General features: G+C 39.3%; 2 protein-coding genes across 2 annotated transcripts in view; both read left to right on the forward strand.

Moving 5' to 3' along the window:
• The window catches only part of NOL8 (nucleolar protein 8), a 501501-nt gene that overhangs the window by 176828 nt on the left and 299314 nt on the right, over window positions 1-25359 (forward strand). The window lies entirely within an intron of this gene.
• Window positions 1-25359, forward strand: part of IARS1 (isoleucyl-tRNA synthetase 1) — a 101251-nt gene that overhangs the window by 72192 nt on the left and 3700 nt on the right. Inside the window, exons 28-34 of the mRNA XM_063121209.1 lie at window positions 2507-2619; window positions 3183-3278; window positions 5327-5503; window positions 11304-11415; window positions 12808-12933; window positions 15349-15489; window positions 16390-16542. Of these exons, the coding sequence (XP_062977279.1) occupies window positions 2507-2619; window positions 3183-3278; window positions 5327-5503; window positions 11304-11415; window positions 12808-12933; window positions 15349-15489; window positions 16390-16542 (918 nt within the window). The remainder of the gene's footprint in view (window positions 1-2506; window positions 2620-3182; window positions 3279-5326; window positions 5504-11303; window positions 11416-12807; window positions 12934-15348; window positions 15490-16389; window positions 16543-25359) is intronic.

Here is a 25359-nt window from a genome sequence, read left to right on the forward strand (position 1 = left end):
CAAGTATTTATTTATTTATTTATTTATTACATTTTTATACCGCCCAATAGCCGAAGCTCTCTGGGCGGTTCACAAAAATTAAAACCATCATAAAACAACCAACAGGTTAAAACACAAATACAAAATACAATATAAAAAGTGTAAAAAGTTTAAACATACTGTCTACTTGTGGCAGTTTTGGGTGTCCTTTAGATGATACACACATTTTCAACACTTGGAATACTTCACTTCAAATATTCTTTCAGAAACTAGAAGAGTTGCAGATAGGATATGTGAACCATAGCGTAGCAGTGCTAGGCTAGCGCCTCCTGTTTTCCTTTTGAATGGGTTCTGCTAAAATCCAGTGTTTGAGTTTGCCATATTCTCAGCTAAGCCTCTGTGTCATTGTTGGAAAGCATGATGGGGCCAAGGTTTTCTCCTGCCACTCCCATTTCTGTACTTTTGCCTAGTGGTAGCCAGGGCAATTATGGATGGGGTCCCAAACTTAGGCCCTATTTGTAATGAGCCCTGTCAACCCCCACTGCCACTGTCACCCCCCTCTGTTTGCCGCTGGTACTTTCTTCATGGTGGAAACAGGAAGTTTCTTAATGGGACCTCAGGCCAAAGAGGTTGCAGCAAACATTTCTTGCAGCATCCAGGGTATTAGAAAACATGGGGACCACGGTTCCTATTGTTGAGTCCCGCCCTCTGTGCATGCAATGAATGTGCATGCACATCTGCAACACAACCATGTGTCTGTGGTACTCTGCCTGATTGTAGCAGTCTCAAGGCCCTAACAGAGCCCCCACAACCCATTTTTCCTGCTGCCGTTGCCACCAGGGAAATCTTAATAGGGAAGAGGAGAGAGTGGCTTTTTGGAAACTGATGTAGTGATGGCCACCAATTTGGATGGCTTTAAAAGGGGGTTGGATGCATCCCTGGAGGAGAAGGCTATCAATGGCTACTAGCCCTAATAGTTGTGTGCTACCTCCAGTACCAGAAGCAGTAAGCCTGTATACACCCATTTATGGGGAGCATGGGTGGGACGGTGCTGTGGAATCCTGTCCTGCTTTGTTGGTCCCTGGTCAACAGCTGGTTGGCCACTGTGTGAACAGAGTGTTGGACTAGATGGACCCTTGGTCTGATCCAGCAAGGCTCTTCTTATGTTCTTACAAGTTCAATCTTAGAAGGCTGATTGCGTTATGGTTAATGGTAGGTTGGGCATCTGCTAAGGGCTCACTTCTCAGAAGGGGCCCCCTGACAAGAGCCTCCTGGGTTGTTCCTACTTTTCATCATGCGACCTGCTTGTTCACCTGCCTCTGTGGTGAGAAGGAGGAGCAGTAGGTGCTAATGCCTACTTCCTGACTAGCCTTCTGTCTCTCAAGCAAGTGGTAGTAGTGCTAGGGATGAGGAACAATAGCAGCTGGTGACAATGGCAGTGAGAAGGCAGACTCACTGAGAGAGGGGGCTTAAAAACCTAGAGCTCTCACTGATTATGGCCTTAAGAAGACTCCGCACTATCACTAAAACACAGCACAGAAGCACACTAGGTCACAAATATAGATCTTGAGGAGTGGAGTGAAGAAACGAAGTGGAGTGAAAGAATCCTCACCTGTGACCTAACCAAATTCCTTCTAGGTTCTGAATCTATTGTAGGAACTATTTGCAAATGTTGTTCTATAGAACTATTATTATTATTATTTATTTATTTATATAGCACCATCAATGTACATGGTGCTGTACAGCGTAAAACAGTAAATAGCAAGACCCTGCCGCATAGGCTTACATTCTATTAAAATCATAGTAGAGCGATAAGGAGGGGAAGAGAATGCAAACAGGCACTGGGTAGGGTAAACAGGCACAGGGTAGGGTAAAACTAACAGTATAACAGTATAAAGTCCGAGCAACATCAAGTTTTAAAAGCTTTAGGAAAAAGAAATGTTTTTAGCTGAGCTTTAAAAGCTGCAATTAAATCTGTTCTTTAATTGTTGGTGTATGGTTGCTTTGCAGCTCCTGGTCTTAAAAGGTCAAAGTTTCTTAAGTTAGAGAAATTTGATAACAATACAACATTCCTCAACTACAAATGCAAAGTGTAGCACACAAAAGGGGAAATGCCCAAATTTAGGAGTATAAAAGGGTGCTTACTTGAGCAGACATTGCTGAAAAGAATTTGGCAGTTAAAGTATATAAGTCTGGCACATAAATTGCAAGCCTTATAGAATATAACACCTATGTTCAAGTTTTAGATATTAAAGATAATTGATTTTCCAGAATTCCAAATTAACAAAGTAGTTTAAGGTTTGTCTAATGCTGAATAAAATAAACTACTTGAATGATAAAAGGTTAATTAGGGGGAAAACTGGGTAACACAAGAAGATCAGAGACGTGCTGACATGTGTGTTACTATTCAAGTGAAAGAGAGAGAGAGCAGCAATATATCTGAATGTTAAATAATTGCAGATTGTTCAGAGCTTGGAACACTTTGCTTTAATCTTAACTAGATAATTGTCTTGTTTAAATGAATCAGGCACCATTGTTGTAGAAGGGCATGAACTGCATGAAGAAGATCTCCGTCTGATGTACACCTTTGACCAGGCTACAGGAGGATCTGCTCAGTTTGAAGCACATTCTGATTCTCAGGTACTAAATCTAGTAATCGGAGCTGGTGGGGGATCCACACATTCTTAGCACCGGCTCCTATGGATCATTGTCTCCTAATTTGCAATGTAGATCCCATTTTGGAGTATTTGCCTGAGACACCAGGACGCATTGAAGTAACACTTAGGTGGAGGTTTAGACCTGTGGGGTGGGCATTGTACTTTCAAGGAGCCATGCTTAGATAAAACCCAAAGATCTTCAGTGTGTTTAGGTCCTCCCCATCTGCATTGTCTGCTCACATAGGGTGAAAAACGATGCAGATGAAGCATGCATCTTCCCATATCTGCTCCATTGTGGGAAGAATGAATGCAATCCTTGCATAACCGTGTCCAATGGGCTGAAATAATCGTTGTTGGTGTTAGCTATTGTCATGTGCTTGTCTGTCTCTATAGTGCAAAAGTTCATAAGAACCATGAAGGATAAATGATCAATAATCAATGACTTATAAAAATGAGTTCTCTTCTTGTAATCCAAAATCACTTCTCTATGAAGACTGTGTTTGATTTATCACTTTGTTTCATGGCAACTGCTTATTTTATTGCTAGGTTTTGGTCCTCCTGGATGTTACTCCTGATCAGTCCATGGTTGATGAAGGCGTTGCACGTGAAGTAATAAATCGCATCCAAAAGCTTAGAAAGAAGGTCAGTAAAGCTGGAAATACAGCAAGTTCCACCACAACCCCCCTCCCCACTTCTGTGGCCATCTTGTTATAATTGTCCTTGTAATAATATTGGGTTATAAAATGTAACCCGAGTCTCACTACTTACAACCAGGCAGTTAACTCTGCTCACACATCTGGGCAAGGGCAACTCAGTTAGCAAGAAATTTATTAGAACACAGACAATCCTGTAGAATATCATGTAAGGGCAAACCCAGTGAGTCCTTTGCAGAGAAATCAAACACAAGTGAGTGGCTTAGCACAACTCCTCAAATGTCTATGAATGGATTGGTCCCAAACGTCCCAAACCAAAGTCAATTGCACTATAAGCAATTCTGCATCTGAAAGTTATGTCTGTGGTCCAAAGAGCACCCAAGGGCTTGCGTATGCTCAGTGGGATTTTTGACTGTTTCCCCTTTGAGCATTGCACTCCTGTCCCCAAACTATTCTTTGAAAATTTACTCTGGTTCAAAAGTGGTTTGCTGTATGGCATAGGCTGCTGTTTAAGACACACAAACCAAAAGTCATCTTAGGGCCACCGTTACACAGTTCTTTGGCTCTTAGCCTTTGTTTTAGATTATAAGTCTGCAGGTAGCATTTGTTCTTAAGGCTGCAATCCTATGCACACTTACCTGGAAGTAAGCCAGAAACTTTCAGTGCATTGAACTCAATGAGACTCCTGAGCAGACATGTATAGGATTACACTGTTAATAATTTTACAGCGCCTGTCATCTGAGGCACTCTCTAAATGATGATGATGATGATGTAAAGTACATGATCGATCGGTAGCTGGAGGCTGTTGAGATTCTTGGGGCCAATTCACACTTTACTTCAAATATTTTAGTATGAAAAAAAGACACTGAGTTTGAATTTCAGAATACAAGTAAGATGCCATCAGCCATGAATACCATAGTTGGGTTTCTCTGCAATAAGCACTGAAGCAGGGGTCCAATCCTTTCCCAGTTGCCGCTTCAGGGTTTGTTGGCCACTTAAAGGCATATATGGTCTTCACAACTGATGGTACTATTTATACCTGAGTGAAAAAGGAACACGTGAATCAGTTGTTAGATTTTAAGGCTTAGGAGGAATTGTTAAAAAGAAGGCAATGCATTCTTTGATCTAATCCTTTAGTCTTGCTACACAGATTAGTGTTGCTTACTGCCAGTCCATTGGCCATCAAATTAACTGGCAAGAGCAACCATGAACTGGATGTAAGATTATGTTGGGAACACATTCTTAAACCACAGGAACCTACTAGTTTGCCTTAGAAGGCTTTTTTTCTTGTCCTGTTCTATCATAATGGATTTTTGTTTTTATTTTGCTTTTGTAAACTATATAGTTCTTGCTAAATCAGCTACAATATTGCAAGAAACAAAATCTTTAGGGAGATCATAATAACAACATAGCTTTGGAAAGACAGGAAAGATCAATACTTTTAACATAATAGGAAAGTATTGAAGGTATAGTCTGTTTGGGGGTAGGTAGAAGTCCAGGGAATGTAGATAGAGAACAGATGACTATAAAAGGAGAATAGAAAAGAGGATAAAAATTGAGCATGACATAAGTAATTGTGTGTGCAGGTGACTTTTCTCATTGCATTAAGATAACAATACCTATAAATAATCTTCAGTACTCAATCCAAAATGAAGACAAATTCACCCAGAACAGAAAAACATTAATTTTGTTAATATTTTTAATCTGAGAATAACATTTGTTAACAATTTTAGTTAAATGCAGTTTTTATTTTTTATAAAGCCCAATTGCACACTGTAAAACATGTTTTTGTTTTTATTGGGTAGTGCATTTTTGAGCTTGTTTTTTAGAACATCATTCTACAACTACAAATAAAAATTCTTGTGATAATGATATACAGTTAAATCCTTTTCTGCTTCCATGATTTTTATTTTATAATCATGCTGGGCTAGTTAACATGTTACTTTGTCCTGATAATAACCAAAATAGGGTGTGTGTTTTTTCTTTTTGGTTGCAAAAGATGGCTGATACTCACTGGTGTTGTTGATTTTATTACAGCGCAATCTTGTTCCTACTGATGAGATTACAGTATATTACCATGCACATCCAGAAGGTGATTACCTTGAAACTGTTATTAAGGAGCACACAGACTTCATTTTTGCAACAATAAAGGCTGCCTTGAAGCCATACCCAGTGCCTACCTCAAAAGAAGTGCTTATTCAAGAAAAAACCCAGGTAAGAACAAACATGAATCCTTTAGAGAATATTCACCTAGCCCATTATCTGAATAATGCATTGCTTACATTAAATGTTTATTGGACCAGGCTCGCTATATCCATTTCAGATGTTCATATTGTATAACAAGCTTTAAGTTCAAGAAGTCAGTGAATCATCCAAGGGTTCTTTTAAAATTAGTTCATGTGGTTTTACATACCCAGCACTAGACTCTTTCTTTTTAGTCATGGTTTAAATTGTTTTCTGTATTTCCACTAGTCATTTCTAAAAGATTTAAAATAAACCTGGTGAAAGCAGATTGCCCTTTTGACTGTTTGTGTTGTTGAATTCATATGCTCTTCATACATAAGAAGAGCCCCATGCTGGATCAGACCAAGGGTCCATCTAGTCCAGCACTCTGTTCACATAGTGGCCAGCCAGCTGTTGACCAGGGAAACACAAGCAGGACGTGGTGCAACAACACCCTTACATGAAAAGGCATAATTCTTATAGATGCTCATCGTGTTCAAGAGGCTACTTCGATGCAGATTTTAGTTGTAGGCTGTGATTTGCAGGGTATTAGTGCTGTTTATCTACCCAAACTTTTTTGGATACTTCCATTTCAGCAGCTGTTGCTGCCTTTGCTTATTTGAAACAGTGTTTTCTTGACTCCCCAAGTCTAAATAGCAGTTTGGAGTTTTGTTGTTGGATAAATTTAAAGAGAAATTAGCACAAGATTGCCTCTGGTTTATTTTCCCCATTTAAACTGCATTCATGCAAAATAACAACCAATAATAATAATAATAATAATAATAATAATAATAATAATAATAATAATAATAATAATGTGAATGTTAAAGAGAATTGCCATTGCCCTGACTCCCAGCAATGTAGGCAGGGACAAAAGGTTTCTTGTGCTGAACAATAACCCAGCAAAGTAGGCTGCCATCCCCTTTTATGTCCACTTGAACCATGGGACTCTCAGACTTTACAGGACACTCCTAAGGCTTATGAAGCAAGAACACTCATCTTTTAAAGCCTAGGTCTGATACTTTAAATAGCAAGAACCAAGCAGGAGATTCTGGATTTTGTCCTAAGGGAATACACACAATCCTTGAAATAAGTGATAAGTTTATTTATGAAAAAAGGGAATAAAAGGCATACAAAATCAGAGTAACTTTTGGAAACTGTACTACAGGGAAAGAATAATAAAAGTTGCTTACAGCTGTCTCTACACACAGGTCTTCCAATAGGACATGGTCCAAACTGTAATCTTGAGAGTTATAATCCAAAAGTAAGACGGAGTCAAAATGAAACCAAATGAAGACTAAGACAAAGGGCAGAGTAAACCCTTCTTGGTTTATACTCTGTAGCCTTTGACAAATGTGCGGTGAACCTCTTTAACCAATCACTTAGCCAATTTGTAGCTGGCTGAATTGTTTCCTCAGGCTTTCAGGGTTGGTGGACTGGGAAGTTCTCACAGAAGCATAGCTAAAATGGAAGGTGACTATCAATCAGTCAACCCCACACGCTCCTTCCCCGCTCATCAGTATTTGGGGGCAGGCGGGAAATCACTATTTTTGGAGACTCGTTGTCTGCTTTTCTGAAGCTGAATTGCAAACAGAGCCTCATTCTGGGCGAGATTCAGTTCTGGTGGCTTTGGAGAAAAGCCCACTTCACTTCAGGAAGAACCAGAAACATTCAGTTCCGGCTTTGGCTGAATTCATGCTACATGCTACATCCCTACATGCTCTTAAGTGTGTACCCATTTGGATTGTGGTCCTGACATTCAACCTTTTCCCATTCCTGATTTACGTTGTATGTCTTGCTATGCGGCATATTTTTTTCAAGGAGCATCGTTTTCTGCTTCAATTGAAGTTTGGCATAGTAGCCCTCTAACTTTTATGGCTGGTTTCACAACTTCCTGGACAAGCAAGGGTAGGCAAGCAAAGACCATTGCATGGTGGAAGGCATTTATAAGAACATAAGAAGATCCCTGCTGGATCAGACCAATGGCTTATCTATTCTAGCATCCTGTTTCCTACAATGGCCAACCAGATGCCTATGGGAAGCTGTTATTCTCAACCAACTGGTATTCTACCATTCTTCTTGGTAGAAAGGCATTGTACTAATCAAATGATTTCGTCAAAAGCCTTTTGGAAATCTGGAAGATACACAGTATCTACTAGATCACCCTTATCCACATGCTTGCTGACACTTTCAAAAAACTCTAAAAGATTAGTGAGACAGGACTTAATCTTTGCAGAAGCCCTGCTGACATATATTTAGCAAAATACCTAGAACAAACATTAAACTAATTGGCCTATAATTCCCCCCTCCTGATCCCTTTTTAAAAAATTGGTGTTACTGTCACACAACCCATTCACCTTGAGGCTTCTCTTTACCTTTTTCTTTAAAGGATCCCAACCATGAACACAGTTGGCTGCCCACTCTGTGGATTAATCTTCCTTTTGGTTCCCACCTCTGGACGTTGCCTTTTACTCTCCCACTGGTTCTGTGATTTTCTGTTCCCTTTTTGGTCCCACAGCAACCAGCTTGGCACTTTGTGCACCTTTTTATTCACCTTTACTTTACCTCTGCCACCATATATGTCAGTACCTTACCTCTGGTACTTAGAATCCAATCCAGTGTGAAACAAAATAACTTTGATTTAACAAGAAGTAAGTTCATGCATTTTATCAAGCTTCATTTGTTTCAGTACTTGGTTGTTACAATAAAGATGTTATGTATTCTTGCCCACTCTACCCTCTAAAATCCTATTCTAACTCCTCCTGGTCCCTCTTATTCTCAAAACAATAAACCGCAGACCCTACATTAATCTATCCTCTTCAGCAGACTGACCCTGACTCTCTTCAACTACCAACTACTAACTGATTTTTAACTGTCGTTCCCCTTCACACACTCAAATCCAATAGCCTATCATAATTCACTTCAACATTCCATTCACTCCCTCCCTTTCCCAAAAGAATTAACTAATTACCAGCCTTATCATACAAAGTCTAAACACACACACACACACACACACACACACACACACACACACACATATATATATATATATATATATATATATATATATATATATTACAACAGTGAAACATCACAGTTACATTAGCCACTTTCCAGTGTTCTTTTCAGAGGTTGATCTAAGGGACATATTACATATATTTATTAAAAGATCAATTGTTTCACATTTGAGTTCTTTAAGAATTCTTGAATGTGAGTACCATCTAGATTTGGTAATTTGTTCGTTTTCAGTTCATCAGTAAGGTCTATAACTTGATCTCATGTCCCCACTATTTGCCACAGTTCCCCAGATTTCTCTTCTTGAAAATATGAATTCTGATATGAGTATTTGCTCCACATCTTCTGCAGTGAAAGCGGACACAAAAAAATCATTCAGCTTCTCTGCAATCTCCTTATCCTCCCTTAGAACATCTTTAATTTCCTTGTCATTCAGCTATCCATCCACCTCCCTAGCTAGATTCCTGCTTCTGATGTATTTAAAGAACTTTTATTGTTGGTTCTAAATATTTTCAGCCATATGTTTCTTAAATTCTTTTTTGTATGCCTTTTTGTATGCATGTTTCTCTTGTCTTCTGTTCTTTTTTTATTTTTATGGTCCTCATTTGGCCAAGACTTCTATTTTTGGGGGGGGAGGGGAGGAAGTCTTCTCGCCACTCATGCCTTACTGACTGCTTGTTATCCATGTTGGCATCCTCTTGGACTTGGTAGTGCTACCTTTCCTAATCTTTGGTATACATTCTAGATTATTTTATATTATTATAAAGGTGCGTTCTTTGCAAATTTATCTTATCTTTATACTTCTGGATAACTTCTGCTGCATCCAATTAGATTAGGCCTTGTTTAAAAATAAGGATGTGTGAATCAACTACTGGTGTATATCCTTTCTACCCTGCAGATGTTGCTTTTGAGCTGGGCACTTGACATGAACACCAAATTTTACAGAAGCCATATTTACATTTTATCTCCCTACATCTCTTTTTTTGAAAGGGAAGAATTACATAGATCAATATGATTGGGCATAGGGTATGGAACATGGAGTTCTTAAGTTAAGTTAACTGCATGGTAAAGATATGCCCATTCTTCTCCCAAATTAAGCCTGTTGCTGACACATGTATATATGAACTAAGCCTATGACCTGATCACATGCCAAATATAGCATGCTTTTATCTGAGTGGCACAGTACTGAAGAATGAAAAAAATCATACATTTTGTGCCTTGACTCTGAGTGTAGTAGATCTATCCTACAAGATAATGCATGCCTTGAGATTTTCTGGAAGACAAGATATAGTCAATGAAATCGTCTGTTTCTGTTAAGGTACACAAATAACAGAAAAATGCATTTGAGTGTCAATTGATACGACATTGATGTATTGAAAGTCAAGCAGATAACACTGTATCATATTCTATATCATATTCTACTAAAAATAGCAGAATATGTGGATGACATTCCTCTGTATTACGATGAATACAGAATTACATGTAATTCAGTGGGGGTAGTAGATTAATGCTAGATATTGAGCACAAATGCTTGGGATTCTAGAACAGCCCCAAAAGTAAATACTACATTAATTTAATTGTCTAGGTACAGATGGCTGATCTAAATGGGATAGATGAGTCTTGGATACTGCAGGTTTTCTTTTTAGCAAGGTAGTCAAAAGTCCATCTGTTGCTTTTGACTAAGACAATATTCCAGTATGAAAACCTTGAACAATGGGTAGTTTTTGAAAATAAAGCAATATATTAAAAAGCTTAAAAGTGTTGAGATGATACCAAAAGCTTGCTTTGATTTCTGTCAGTATTTGATTTGTTATAAAGCTTCAAAGGTACACAGGAGAATTATTGCACGCAAACATCCCAACTGTCTGCCCTGATTTGAGGCTCTCTCCTCCTCCTCTTCCTCCCAAAACAGCCCCAGGTACACCATCACGTATTGTTCAGAAGGCCCACCTCACCCCTGGGAGAGGCTGTTGAGGGGGGTGGGCTTAAGAGACTGGGCGAGGAGGGGACTTTGCTTCCTCTCAGCTAAGCCATGGTCATATTCCTATCAAATGATTCAAACTTAAGTCCATTACTTCTGGCTTTTACATTTTGAAGAGTAGTTGCTCATCTTCAACAAATACTTCCCAGTAAAGTTATTTCCTGCGAATTTCTTTAAATGTCTGTGTTTCTATAGATTTAATTATAATTTCCACAGTTCCATGTGCAACCACAGCAAAAATGTTTCCTAATGTTTGTATGATGGCCATAAGGCTTTGTGTGTGTGTGTGTGTGTGTGATATCACTCTAATGTTAAGGAATTTTAATTCAGCCTTGGTTTCTTGGTGCTTAATGGCTTGTAACAATTGCTCCCTAGTGGCCAGAATACAATGTACCATATGCAAGCTGTGACTCCTTTCTGCCATCCTCTTAAGAGGAGACTCCTTTTCTGCACTTCATTGTTTTGCAGCCTTGAAAGTTAGTATACAATGTTCCCAAAGTTGCTAATGCACTCTACATGAGCCTTCCCCAACCTAATACCTTCTAGATGTTTTGGACTACCACTCCCAGCATCTCTGACATTGATCATGCTGTCTGGGATTGATAGGAGTTGTAGTTCAAAACATCTGGAGGGCACCAGGTTGGGGAGGGCTGCCCTACACAGTTATTTGCTATGAAATGGTGTTAAGTTGCAAATATTCTCATTATAATTCCTGGCAGTGTATTCAAGTTGTAACAGTTTTGAGGAGGAAAGGGTTTACGTGCCTTTAAGAACATGTAACTGTTGTTTGTTTAGCTGAAGGGATCAGAACTGGAAATTACACTAGTCAAAGGCGCTTTACATCATCGCATTGAGCCAGCATGTGCTTATGTCAATCTGAACATCTGTGTTAATGGTAAAGAGCAAGGTAGGAATATATTAAACTGCTTTTTTTTTAGTTGTTGTCCACTTCTTTTTAACTGCTTCTGTATTTTTGGAAGAGCTGCAATGTGATATGTTAGGGACTACTTTAGTGTGGTGGCTGTAACTTTTCACGCAACTTGTAAAATTCCTGACTATTGGCAATAAGTTGAATATGGCTATGGAAAATATCATATTTGTACTATCTCTGAGCCTATTGGACATACCAGATTTGTATAAGCAATTTGTGTGTCAAATGCTAATGAAAGCCACCCTCATTTAGGCTGCAATCCTATACCCACTTGCCTGAACTTTATGTGGCTTACTTCTGACTAGACATAATAACCTGATTTACATGTAATGACAACCCATGGTTTAAATAATCAATGGGTTGTTGTGTATGACCAGGAGAGAGCACGCTGCCTTCCATGTGCCTGACGCTTCCACTTGTACTCAACAACTATGGTCAGCTTGTTCGTAGGTTGTTGAGTGTCATGTGTAAACCCAGTCCAGGGGCTAAACAACCCAGCAGTTAACCCATGGTTTGTTTTTGGGTTAACTGCTGTTTTGTTTAGCTCCTAAACAACCCATTAGTTCAGGTTTCCATGACACGCTGAGGGATGGGGGAGAGGCATAATAAGTGCATACTTTATAAATAATTACTACAGCGCACAACAAATCTTGACACAATAAAATCACCAACTAGCATACCACTGATCTTTGTAATTCACTAGTCCAGGAATGTGCTATCTATGACCATCATCTATAACTGGGTCCAGGCTCTATGAATGATAAAGCGCTAATGCCTTTTAAATATAATATCCAAACAAATAGCTATTTTATTCATCCATCCATTAATTTAATCATTCATTCAAAGCATTTATATTATTGTGGTCAGGACCCAGAGAGCTGCTGGGCTCATCCAAAGCGTTTGAATATCCTCTGTGGGACCGTTTTCTTTGAATATGTGACCCCCATGCCATGTCACAAGCTGTTTTTAGAAGTCTCCTCAGTTTCTAAAGTGGCTTAGGTACTATTGGGCACTGGGGATGGGGCAGTGCTGTTCAAGAAAAATCATATCTCATGCCCTGTGAATTTAGTTTTACAAATCTTTGGTTCCTGGCCTGTTCAAGAATATTTCAAAAGGACTTCAGCTTTAGGCATCTTTACCTTTTGGGTCACTATGGTTGGTTACTACTTGTCAATTTTAAAGAAGGAATTTTTATTTTTTGTTGTGTAATTGAGTTGAAGATACTTCCTTGATAAGTATCTATTACTTGTGCTATTCAAGTAGCTTGTTTTGTATATGTGTTCATAATATAGGTGTAGCAATCTTGATAACCTATTAATAAAACAAATTTAGTTTCTTAGACTTACTGCTGTGTGCTTCTCTCCCCAGATGGCATGGTGTTGCTGGAAAATCCCAAGGGAGATAATGAATTAGACTTCACCAAGCTTATTAATGCCATTTCATGCATTTTTGGTCTTGACAATTCAAAGCTAGCAATTTTCAATGGAAAAACAGGTGGGTCGTGGTTGAGAGTGACACACACCTCTGATGGTGTGTGCATGTGTATGTCTGCGTTTTGGGAAAGAATTATTATTGTGTTTTTCAGAATATTTGATAATTTCTTTAAAAAATAAAACTTCCTTGGACCTGGTTTTTACTAACCCTGTGACAAGACGTTTATATACTATTGAAATTGATTATGAATATTTTCTATATATATATTTTAAAATGCTCCACACGGCTTCTATGGTAAATTTTGATTAATTTCAAATTGAATGTTTAGGAGATTACCCCTGCACTTCTTAGTTGGCTGTTTAGACCCCAAAGGATGACGACAACGACAACAACAACAACAACAATAATAATAATTCTTTACCTATCTCTCCTTCCTGATCAAGGCAGGGAACAACAGATGTGATAGCAGATGATAGCATATCAAACTGCTAGAATCAGAGTATATGCTGTTTGCAAGCTAAAGCAATCATAAGGCTGTTCTTCATTGCCATTTTGATGTTCGTCGTCTTGTGGAGCTTTGAAGGTCTCCTGGCTTGTATCTTCTGGACAATTTTGTTGAAATGCACTTTAAGTTTTAACTTTTTTGCTCTCTTAAATAGTGCAAACAGGTGGACCATACTTTAGTACTATAAAACATAGCAGCCGCAAATGAGAGAACATGATTAATGTAACAAAAACCTAATTAAAATTCTGATGAGTAAAAAAATTAAACTATTTTTATAACATTTGGGCCTCGTATAGTCCTTCGGGATGTTCATGAGCCCCTGATTGCTGGCATCCTAGCTTGAATCATTTTAAAAAGATTTATTTATTTAATTTTAGAGAAATTTGAATATGTAATAGAAAGCATTTCCACTGTGGGTTCTTTATGGAAAACAAGCTGCCTACTTTATTTTAAAGGGTTCCATTCCGTTTTGTTTTTTTAAACGCTTGTTCTTCAATATAGCGTTCATAGCATGAGTTCTGCAACATTTTGCAGATGTTTTATAATATTGGAGCTTTTTATGCTGGAATATTGAAAAGTAAGGGGTGGAGGGAACAGTTTAATTAGAGCTGAGCCAAAGTAAGTGGGAAAAGATTTACAACAACTTTCAGGTGGGGTGGGGGAGAGTGCTTTTTGGTGACAGATGGAAAGAGAGCATTCCTTGTCCATGCATTTGGGTGGTTCATGTCCCTTTGCACCTGGTGTTCAGGCAGTGGTGGCAAAAGCACTCCATCGTGAGCCTCTTCAGACTCAACTGGCTGCAGCTATGGCACTATTTTCCCTCTTCAAATTTTCCTTCTTCCCAGGAACTGTGACATTGTCATGCAGTTAATCATATTGGTCTGTAATGACAGACAAAGCTAATGCAGAGTGAAAGCAATGCCTAGCTGTCTTTTGTTAACACCTCAAGGATCCAGTATGCCTTTGCCTGTGCAAACATCTGTTGAATGTTTGGGATTACCTAATGTTAACATACAAAACAAAATTGTAGTCTGCATTGAATGTTGGTTGTCTTAGTTTAAGCCCTACATTTAGAATATACATATGTAGGAAAGATGACAGTTAGTAGAATTATTTAAAAATTTGTATGCTTTAGGTTAATGTTCTAAGCTTATAAGAAAAATCTCTCCCCTCTCTCTGTGTATCTAAAATATGTTAATGAATGCAATTTCTGGTTTCTCTTGAGCTGTTTTGCTCTCTCTAGTGTTAAGAGGCATGGTGCCATTATCATTTGAGTAAGAAAATGAACTGACATGAGAAATACGTCATCAAACCATAAGAGCGCAAAGCCGTACTGCTGAATCTGCTGTATTATCACTTAGTGATGAGGGTCAGTGGAAGGTTTATCTTCAGGCCACTCAGCATTTTGGGCTGAAAATTCAGCCATATCACCTTTACTAAAGACCATTGAGTTAATGCTCTAAACTATTTATCTGCTTATATGGTTTTGCTTGACTGCAACAAATAGAGATGGAATATTTGCATATCTTAAAATGTTGCAAAAATGAAATAAAAGTGTAATTGAAGAAACCGGATGGCAAGCAGGACTTGAGGGCAATTGCCATCTCTTCTTGCTGCTTCCTGCTGACTGGAATTCCGAGGCCTGGTGTCTTATTCTCCAAGAATGTGTCTAGCTCTTTTTGACAGTCTAAAAGGACCAGAACCAGGTGGCAATTTGATTCAAGCAGGCCAATGGATGGTTTCTAATCTTACTCACCTTATACCGTGTAAATTGAACAAGAAATATTCACAGCAGATGAATATTGTCGGCTAAAAATCCTCCTCACAAATGTTTCCAGCTTGATTGAGTATAAGAATGTGAGAACTCCATCCTAAAAAGGAAAGTATATCTCATGTAAGCAGCTGGTCAGTATTGTTTGGCAACTGGGACAGTGTTGCATGATGGTTTGCCTGCTTTTTCTGCTTTTCAGAACTGAAAAACCAAACTGACTTGCTGAGTCTCAGTGGAAAGATGCTTCACGTAACTGCGGGGTCTGTGCCGGCCTTAAACAGTCTTGATGGCTTCCTCTGTCAGTATATCAATTTACAACTAGTGAATGCAAAGCCCCAAGGTACTTCGCATAAGAAGCTAATCATATGGCATTAGATCAAATTATTTATTGAAATTTAAATCTTGGACCTTGTCTGAAATCTAGCTAAATGCACGTCTGTCCTGGACATTGTTTCCCGGCTCCTGTTGCTGTGGTTACTCATAACCCACCATCACATCGCTAAGCAGGTGCTGGCATGCTCTTCCCCTCCCCTCTCCCCCTCCCCATCTTTAACAGTGGTGCCATGAAGGGCTTAACATGCAGCAGGATTCCCTTGCAGGTGTCTTTCTTATGCAAGGAGGAGCCAAATGCCACAGGGAAAGTAGAGAAAGACTGAAGTGATATTGGGAGGGGTAGGAAGGAAAGACCAGTCCATAGGAGCATGACGCAGGGAAGCAAAGAGTAAGTGTCCTCTGAATTTGAGGACTTGGTTGGCAAGATCAGTGGCTGCTCATGGGTGTAACAGGAAGTTGCGTTCTGGGATTTTCAACAGCTGTGCATGCAATGACCATCTCACGGCATACAAACAAAAACTATTCATGTTGAGCAGGTTTGGTTACAAATTAGAACTCAATTATACAAATTCTGTTGGTGTTCTAAATTGTTCTATGCAATCTGAATGTGATAATCATATAGTTTTGAGAGAGAAGAAAATGCCAATACTAGGCAGCTAACTTCCAACCTCTGTTAGGTTGTAGAATAATGAATGGTAGTCCAAGCCTATATGTCTACTGAGAAGTAATCCCCATTGAGTTCAGTGGGACTTACTCTCAATTAAGTGGGAATAGAATTGTAGCCTGTGACAAGTATGGCATTTTCAAGTGGTTTCAGGAGAAATCTATCCTTGTAGGGTGCAAGTTAAACTCTCTTTTGTTTCTTATCTCTGTTAAAAAAACCACCACAATAACTTGTTTTCTCCAGAGTGCTTGAATGGTGTAGTGGGAAGTCTTCTAATGGAAAATCCAGTTGGTCAGAATGGACTAACGTATCAAGGGCTCCTGCACGAAACAGGAAAAGTGTTTGGCCTTAGAAGCAGGCGGCTAAAATTATTCCTGGATGAAGCATTAACAGAGGGTAAGCAATGGAGAGATATCCTCATATAAAACAGGTTAACTCTATTTCATGTTGGGTCAAATCTCTTACTGTTCTAAGCTTTTATTAAGTGTTTTTTTTAATCATTACTTACTTTTAATAAACTCAGGACTATTGCTTAGGGTCAAACTACATGTTAACTTTAACTCATAGCATGGAACTACACCAGCTCTTTTACTTACTCAAAAACAACTCCAGCAGTCCTGATACAGGTCAGGACCTTAGCATGTGGGGCAAGCGAGCTTTAACCATTTCCATGTGATTCCAGTCCATATCACTCTCCCCACCCCACCTCACATTTACAGTTTTCATGAGGAAAAAAGGCCTCCATTTTTTTTAGAATTTAGCATGCATAGTGCTTGGACAACAAGGGAAGAAAAGAGGACACAAGGAATTATAAACCTAGAAAACTGGCATAAGGAGGGAGAAGGCTGTGCTAGAAACCTGTGCTCTGACATCATGGTTCCCAGTGTGTGGGGAATGATTTTGTTTGGAGGAGCATTCAGTCATGTGAGCCTGCAATCTGGAGTGGCACAGCCAGCCCATAGGTTTTACTAACGTAGCCCTATTAACCCAGTGAGAACTCCGGCCAAACTGTTAAAAGAAAATGTATTAGGTGGCACATCTACTCTCCTCAGTCCCTTATGCTTTTGGTAAACTACATTTGTTCCAGGATATTTTTGTTTGCGTATGTTGCAATTAATACAAAGTTAAGAACTGAAAATGCAACAGATATCGGCTCATGAAAGGTTTTTCTCCATCCCTAGAGCTGTTACGGAGCCACTTCTTAATTGGGTATTGTATACTGGTGTAGTTTTCAACATGTAAAGCATTTTAAATGGAAGCATTTGCTATCATTAAACTTTTGCAATAGACATGAAGGACAAAATACAACAACTTGTGTAATTGGAAGATGAAGCAATCCTTGAAATTTTGATGACTTGAGAAAATGTATTGCCTAGTAGGAGTTGAATATTGCATTTTATTGTTAGGGTAAAGTTTGTCTTCAGCTTCTGTCAATGTTACAGGGGACGGGGGAAGAAGTATTACAGCAAATGTTCCATCTAGATTGTCTAACAATTATCATAGTGAAATGACTGGCATGGTGAAATAATTTGCAAAGAGTAAGATGTATAGTAATTGGATATTGGCTGCTTGAAATATATCCCATTTAAGAAAATATCTTCTCTTTTTATCATACATTACTTTAGTAAGTGAAGGCTAAACACATCGCTTAGCTTAGGTTGATCGGTCATGAATATTATATGAGGCACACTTCTTTTAAATGTGTGCTACAGCTTCAGTAACAAACTCATCAAAATCTTGTAGCTTCTGACCTTCAGTAAGAAAGGAGGACTGTTCACACAATATAACGTATACTGTGAATATAAGTGATTGGATAAGAATTGTACCTGTTGATCCCAATCCTACTTGCATTCAAATAGACCTTGTGAATAGACTGAATTTGTGATCTGGGATTGTACTTTTTGGACATGTCAAGACTATTGAAGTGCAAAAGTTAAGGGTTGGGTGGCTAGTAGGTGCAATCTTGATTTTATCCTGCTTTCACTATAGAAACCATGACTATGAACAGAGCTTGTGATTTGCTACAGGCATTGGAGAAGGTCACTTCAGCGATCAAAATCCCTGTTGCTTGTGTCTTTCTCCAAAGCCCAGCGTGAAGTGAGACTGACCCTGTCCACACCTAAATTCTTTGCATATGGTAGAAATCTTGGGAGAGTTCAGTCTTGATTGTAGCTAGTCTTGTGTAGTCTCATCCTCTTTGGTATAAGCATTTGTCAAAGTAGGATTTGAGATTTGATGTATCTACAATTGCCGTGTTATAGTTATTGAAAATGACATATCCCCGGAAACAGGTCATATAATGGGGATAAAGCAATGACTAGTGTGTAGACTTCAAACTCCTTATTACAATGACTTGGTTCCACAGATACTTTTATCTTAAACTAATTTTCAAAGGGTCATAAATTGTCCACAGCAGCTGCGATGCAGTGATATCTCATCATTCTTGACATGAGATTTATTGTGGATTGATAAACATCTGCATAGCAAATGGGAAAAGAGGTGGGATTATGGATTTATATAGGTGCAGAGGAGGGTGTGGGATTGTGGGGGATTTTCTCCAGTGCTGCTGCCATATAGGGGGAATCTGCTCCTTCACTGGACAATCCCACTTCTGGGGTTTCTTATTTTTAGCAAATAATTATGTTTTAGTGTTTAAGGAATTCTCTGTCACTATAACTCAGAGTTCCACAAGCTGACTCTTCTCTGCTACCATCAATTCTCTCAGAATACTTTAAAATCTCCTAGTAGCTTGGTATAAGAGGCTTAGGTATGAGTTAGGCACCAACCCTAGAGACCAGATGTACTTTTAAACAGGTTAATCTATTAAAGGGATATTTCGGACATAAGAGAATACTAATATTTACTTTGGGGTTTCCGCAAGACTGCTTACTGACTTAAGAGACACTGTTGCTACTACAAGCCTCTTAGGCCACAGCTAGACCTAAGGTTTATCCTGGGATCATCCAGGGTTCGCCCCTGCCTGAGCACTGGATCCCCTGTGTGTCACCTAGATGAACAGGTTTGACCCCTGGACGTTCCAGGGATAAACCTTAGGTCTAGCTATGGCCCTAATGACTTCTTTTACCTTTGACCAAATTTCCTAAACTTCCGCCCCAGCTAAATACACTCACAACCAGGTCCAGCTCTTGGATACAGACTTCCTCTGACTCCCAAAGCTTCTCCTGTTGTACTTCTGGCTGCTTGGACCATTTATCTGGGTTTTAATGCCTGCTCGTGAAGCCTTCTTCTGGCAAGATCTTAGGGCAGCCTCCTGGCATAATACAGCCACCTCCCCACTACACCAAATCTTCACCATTCACATATCGTTATCCCACAGAGAAGGAATAACAATATTCAGACCCTAGCTATTCCCTTTTTTTTTAGCTTTGTCCTAGTCCTTCTATATTACCATCCACCAGTCAGTAGACCTTCTTCCTTATTGATTACCAGCAGGACTCCCTGAATCTTTAACTATCAACTCCTGTCAACTATCATTTTGCCACTGCTGTTACCTGATCCAGGCCCCTTCTATAAATATTCAAAGCAATTCTCTCTCTCTCCCCCCCCTTCAAAACATCACTGAGCAGCTACTACTAAACAGGCTGTCTAAACAGCAGCAGCACTAGACCTTAGCCCTACACATATGCATTATAGCTGCTCACAGTATTTGCAGAACAACATTTATGAACATGGCATTTCTTCACAGGAATCTTAAAAATAAATCAATTCAGGAGCTTAATGCCGATATTAATCATTTGGTTGCCTAGTTGTGTGCGTCTTCTATTGCAGATTGAAACAAACTTTTAACAGATGATAAAGTTGATGTAAGGCGAAACTGTGGTTGTGGTAGGACACAACTCTCATTTTTGGCATGAAGCTAGCAAATTAAAGGAGGGAGGAGAGGGGTATTTGGAACACACACACACACACAAACACCTGTGTACCTGCAGAAATAAAAAAGTTAATGGCTTCACTGGGCTCCAGCACCAGAAAAGGGGGAGAAAACCAAACCCCGTATCAGCCCTTAGTAAAGACTAAAATTGTAAAGCTAAAATTGGAATGCAGCGAGAAACAAGTTGGATCTAACAGGAGATATATTTCTTTGCTGCTGTAATGATAACAGAAGAAACAGAAGGATGTCATTTACCTGTGAGAGATGGTGTGTCTACCTAGGCTGACAGAACTCATTAAAGCAAAGTGAAATAAATGCCAGGAGGTCCAGCTTTGCTTATGAAGCAATTGTACATGTAGTGCAATGCAATATGTGTGCAACTGCAGTATGTAGCTACGATTTCTTTTCTGTAGTTTTTGTTTCTGCATATTGCTAACCGCAATCTTTGGATTTACCTATTTTAATGGAGACTACGTACTTACTATAGTAGCTTTAAATTTAATCAGTGGCAGCTAGCCTCTTTGTTTTAGTAAACATTTTAAGTTAGGGATATCTGGATTTGTGAAATCTGTCCTGTGTGTGTTTTGTGGATTGTGTGGTGTCATTCATTCCGGCATCCATTCACAGATGGAGTTGGATTTCCCACCCGTTACGTGAAAAATGTGTAAATAATTCCGTAAGAAGGTTCACAACAATTCACATAATTTAGGTCAGTCCGTAACATTTAGTGCATTATCCCCCATTCCATTCAACTTTCCCCCATGTGTATTTTCCAAGATACCATATGTCTCAGCAGAAACTTGAGTATTTCCCTAAGAATTAATTTGCGTAAGTTTCAGGAAAGTAAAAAAAAGAAGAAAAAGATCCAAAAGTCCACGGACTCCATGTGGCCTCAGGAGCCTGGTATACAGCAGATTCCACAGGTCAGATTCTTAGAAATCTGAACTCAATTTAGTCTGTCTCAAATTTTTCCAGCAACCCTATTTTAAGTATCTGCATAACACAAACTGCAAAATATTAGAACTCCAAGTAAATTAGTTGGGAAAGAAACTGATACAACTTACATGGCAGATTGTGTAGCTTTTTGTGATTAGACTTGTGTGATTATTAGAATTCCTAGTCTGGACTTCATGATTGAGCCAAGCTTTAGCTCTATGTGTGCTAGCCCCTTTAGAAAGGGTTTAATTTCATCTGATGCTTTTTAAAGTTGGTAGCCTAGTGCAGAATTAAGGCTGCAATCCTTAGCACACCTATTAGGTAGCAAACATCATTGAACACAGTAGGGCTTCTGGGTAAACATTCATGGGATTATTCTCCCCATGCCCCTTGGCTATTTTGTTAATGAAATCCGAATAGTGGTCACTTGTGCCAGAGAAGAGTGTTGAGATTCCAGATAGCCTTCTGGAAATCACTTCTAGCTGTGAGATAAGGTGGATTATAAAAATGCAGGTTGTTGCCTTTGCACACTGCAGTAGCACTATGTTCTCGCACATGGCTTTGTACTAGTAGCTTGCATAGCATGACTGAATGTTGAGTTTTTTCACTTTATTTATCCCCCTTGTGTTTGTTAGCATAGACTAAGGAATGTTGTAACAGGGTCCGCTGCAATTCAGCAGAGGGGAAGCAAGAAATTTGTATAAGCTTTAAGGGCTGTCTACTGGCAACATCTCCCAATTGGTCTGACTGTTACTCAGTTCCCACAAGTAAGTGTCTGGGAAAACTACATATCTGAGTATGTGGTTCTTCTTTTGGTATGCTTCTTGGGATTGAGTTAGTTGACTAAAAGTTGTAATTAATCACCGTATAGTTCAGTACAATTATGAATGTTTCGTAGTACAGTGTTTCAGTACAATTATGAATGTTTTCATAATTAACTTTTGCATTAAAACTAGCAATCCCATGGGCCTTAGACAGTGTCTGAGGGACCATAGGATATTTTGGATTTCCCAAACCAAAGTCTGGGACAGCCCACCCTCCTCCCATCCCCCTCATAGCCAGCTTGAGAAAAAAACTGTGCCAGCTGCTCTCTGAGGTTGAGAACTCAGAGAAAGGGAGAAAGAGGTGTTTTGGTGGACGGGGAGGGGAGGAGACTGAAGAGGCCAGGATACGAGTTATCCTGAGACCAATCCTGCCTCTTTACCTCCCTATCTGAAGGTAGACTGACAAAAAAAGTCCATCTAGCAAAAAACAAAAGAAAAAAAGTCCATCTATCAGGGCAGGAGATGGGGAGGTGAAGATTGCTCTACCACTCCTCCCACCCTGCATAGGATAATCATAAGCCTCCAATATTGGGGCGTACGATCATAGGATTTTGCCCTAGATATAATAAAAGAAATAGCAGGCAAAAATCAGACAGTGAATTGCTCACAGATAGAAAGGAAAAAGAAGATGTAATTAATGGGTAGTGGGATAGGAACATAGGAAGCTGCCTTATAATAAGTCAGACCATGGGTCCATCTAGCCCAGTGGTTCTCAACCTTCCTAATGCCGCGACCCTTTAATACAGTTCCTCATGTTGTGGTGACCCCCAACCATAAAATTATTTTTGTTGCTACTTCATAACTGTAATTTTGCTACTGTTATGAATCGTAATGTAAATATCTGATATGCAGGATGTATTTTCATTGTTACAAATTGAACATAATTAAAGCATAGTGATTAATCACAAAAACAATATGTAATTATATGTTGTGAAATATTTATTTCTAATTACAAATCAATGACCATCGGAAATATGTGTTTTCCGATGATCTTAGGCGACCCCTGTGAAAGGGTCGTTCGACCCCCAAAGGGGTCGCGACCCACAGGTTGAGAACCGCTGATCTAGCCCAATATTGTTGACACTGACTGGCAGCAGCCCTCCAGGGTTTCAGGCAGGATTCTTTCTCAGCCCTATCTGGAGACGCCAGAGATGAACCAGAGATTTTCTGCATACAAAGCGCCTATAAGCAGGCATTTGGGCTTCTACTTTTGAGACAATGCTCCTCCTACATTTATTAAAACTCTGCTAAGCCAAAGCTTATTCCTGTGTGTGTCTATGTGTGTACATACACACACACACACAGAGAGAACTACAAGATTAGGTGCAGAATAACATTTGTTTTTAATACAGCTACGCTAGATGGTAAATGCACATTATCAGTGAAATACAGCTGGTTTGTGTGTGTCTTTTGTGTGGCAGGAGTGGTGTGATTTTATATACCTTGCTCACTACATTGACTGCGTATTTGCTTCTGGTTCACAGCTATTTGTTTTTTGACCATCTACTCAATGTCAGTTTTCCCTCTTTGTTTTCATTTTCCTGCAATGTGATCCCATCCAATCTGGGGCTCACATTGTGAACATGATGATGTCACAATCCCAGAGTGAAGGCAGAAAGCATTGGCTTTACCTTGAATTGGCTTCATTGTTTTCGGTGACACTGCCACTTAGCTAATCTTTTTCTTGGAATAAGAACACAATTTTTTGAGAAAGAAATGAGGTCGAAACAGCAGCTGGTTTGAGTGCTCATGCTATCCAAATGCTATATACTAGGGAGAAGGTAGGGGTGTGTGTGTGTGTGTGTGTGTGAGAGAGAGAGAGAGAGAGAGAGAGAATTCAGCCATACTGGAAGCACTTTCTTTCCTTTATAGACACACCACACTGAAAAATCAGTGAAAGGTGGAGTACTTTTCACAGGGTGTGAAAATACTAGTGAAACATGCACCTCCCTCCATTTCAGCCCAGGCTTAGTTGGTAAAACAGAATGGATGGTACCAAGAAAACCGAGTAATGATTCTAACTACCCTGTACAGCATTCCTTAAATGCCTTTCTCGGAAGTACTTACCATTGATTTTAATGCATCTACTTTTCATATGATGCATTTTTAATTCATTGTGAACCTAATTGTTTTACGATGCCTTGAGTCCAAGGAGAGATGGGATGCAAATTCTTTAAACAACGTGGGCTTGGAACCAACAGTGCTTTTTTTCACGTCCCTCTTCCTGCTGCAGCTGTCTGTGCCATGCCATGCTGTCCTGAGGCTCTGCCAAACTTCAGGAGCAGCTTTTCATAAGACTGAAGCAAGAAGGGGCTCAACTCTATTTCACTGAATGAACATCAGGTTACAGTACAGTAGTCAGGATCCAAGCTGATTTCAATCAGTTTGCTTAGTTCCTTTCTTCATTTTTCACAGCTGTCCAAGCTTAGAAGGCACCAGTCTTGCAAAAGTAGTTGAAAGCTTGCTGAAACCTAAAGGATGGATTTAATGAGTTTTTAACTTTCGATACCAATTACGATTCACCAAAATGCCCTTGAACATGAAATGCTACTGAAATCTCTTGACTGAGGATGTTCTGTAGCCAGCATGATTAAGGAGTAGAAGTGGTTGCACTCTTATATCCATCTACTAGTACTAAATTGATTTATATTACAAAGGGGCAAGATCAGAAAATCAACCAGTGCATTAGAATTGATTTTTCATTCCTATTTGTGATTAGGGAGTAGGTAAAGAATAGAATAGGGACCTTAGAGATTGCCCAGTTCATATGTGGTTATCCAGAGAGCATGACTGCTTCCCATGCTGGTTCAGTAACGTTTGAAGGGAAGTAACTGTGTGTATGAACTGGCTAGCATGAAAAGTAACCACACCATAGCCCACCTATTCCACATGATCACTTCCCTTCAAATGTTACCAGTGTGGGAAGCAGCCTCAATGTTGAAGCTCATATGCCATTCAGATAACATATTTATCAGGCCTATAATTCACCCAGCTGCGTGCACTGCTCCCTTTCTCTGGATTCATCAGAATAGTGAGCTTGTAGATTACTATTATTCTTTCAGAACAGAATAATAACAATAACAATAGTAATAATAATAACTGCCATGAGCGAGAAAAAGAGATAATAGTTATACAGTAGAAAGGACTTCACTGTGGCCCAGGCAGGTCTCTTCGACAGCAGAACATCTGGCTTGCCCATGATGGTAGCAACTAGTGAGTTCATTAACCCACAATTTATAGGGATGCATGTATTATGCAATCTGCTTCCAATTTGAATAAACAAGCTATGAGCATTCCATTTGTAGTTTGTTAGTGTGACATCCAAACCTGGACACTCTGGGTTGTGTAGTGGTCAAACAATCAAGACTTAACCCATTATTGTTGTTGAGTTAATGCTAAACAACCCAGAGTATCTGAGTTCAGGCATCATGCTAACCTACAAATAGGGTGTTTGTAGATTGTTTGTTCAAATCAGAACCAGCTTGCATGCCCTATGCACCCCCACGATTAGCTGCTATAACTTGCAAACTGCTCCACTGTTACTATATTTCTGTCGACATT

Source organism: Elgaria multicarinata, chromosome 3 (assembly GCF_023053635.1).
Source record: "Elgaria multicarinata webbii isolate HBS135686 ecotype San Diego chromosome 3, rElgMul1.1.pri, whole genome shotgun sequence".
Lineage (NCBI taxonomy): Eukaryota > Metazoa > Chordata > Lepidosauria > Squamata > Anguidae > Elgaria > Elgaria multicarinata.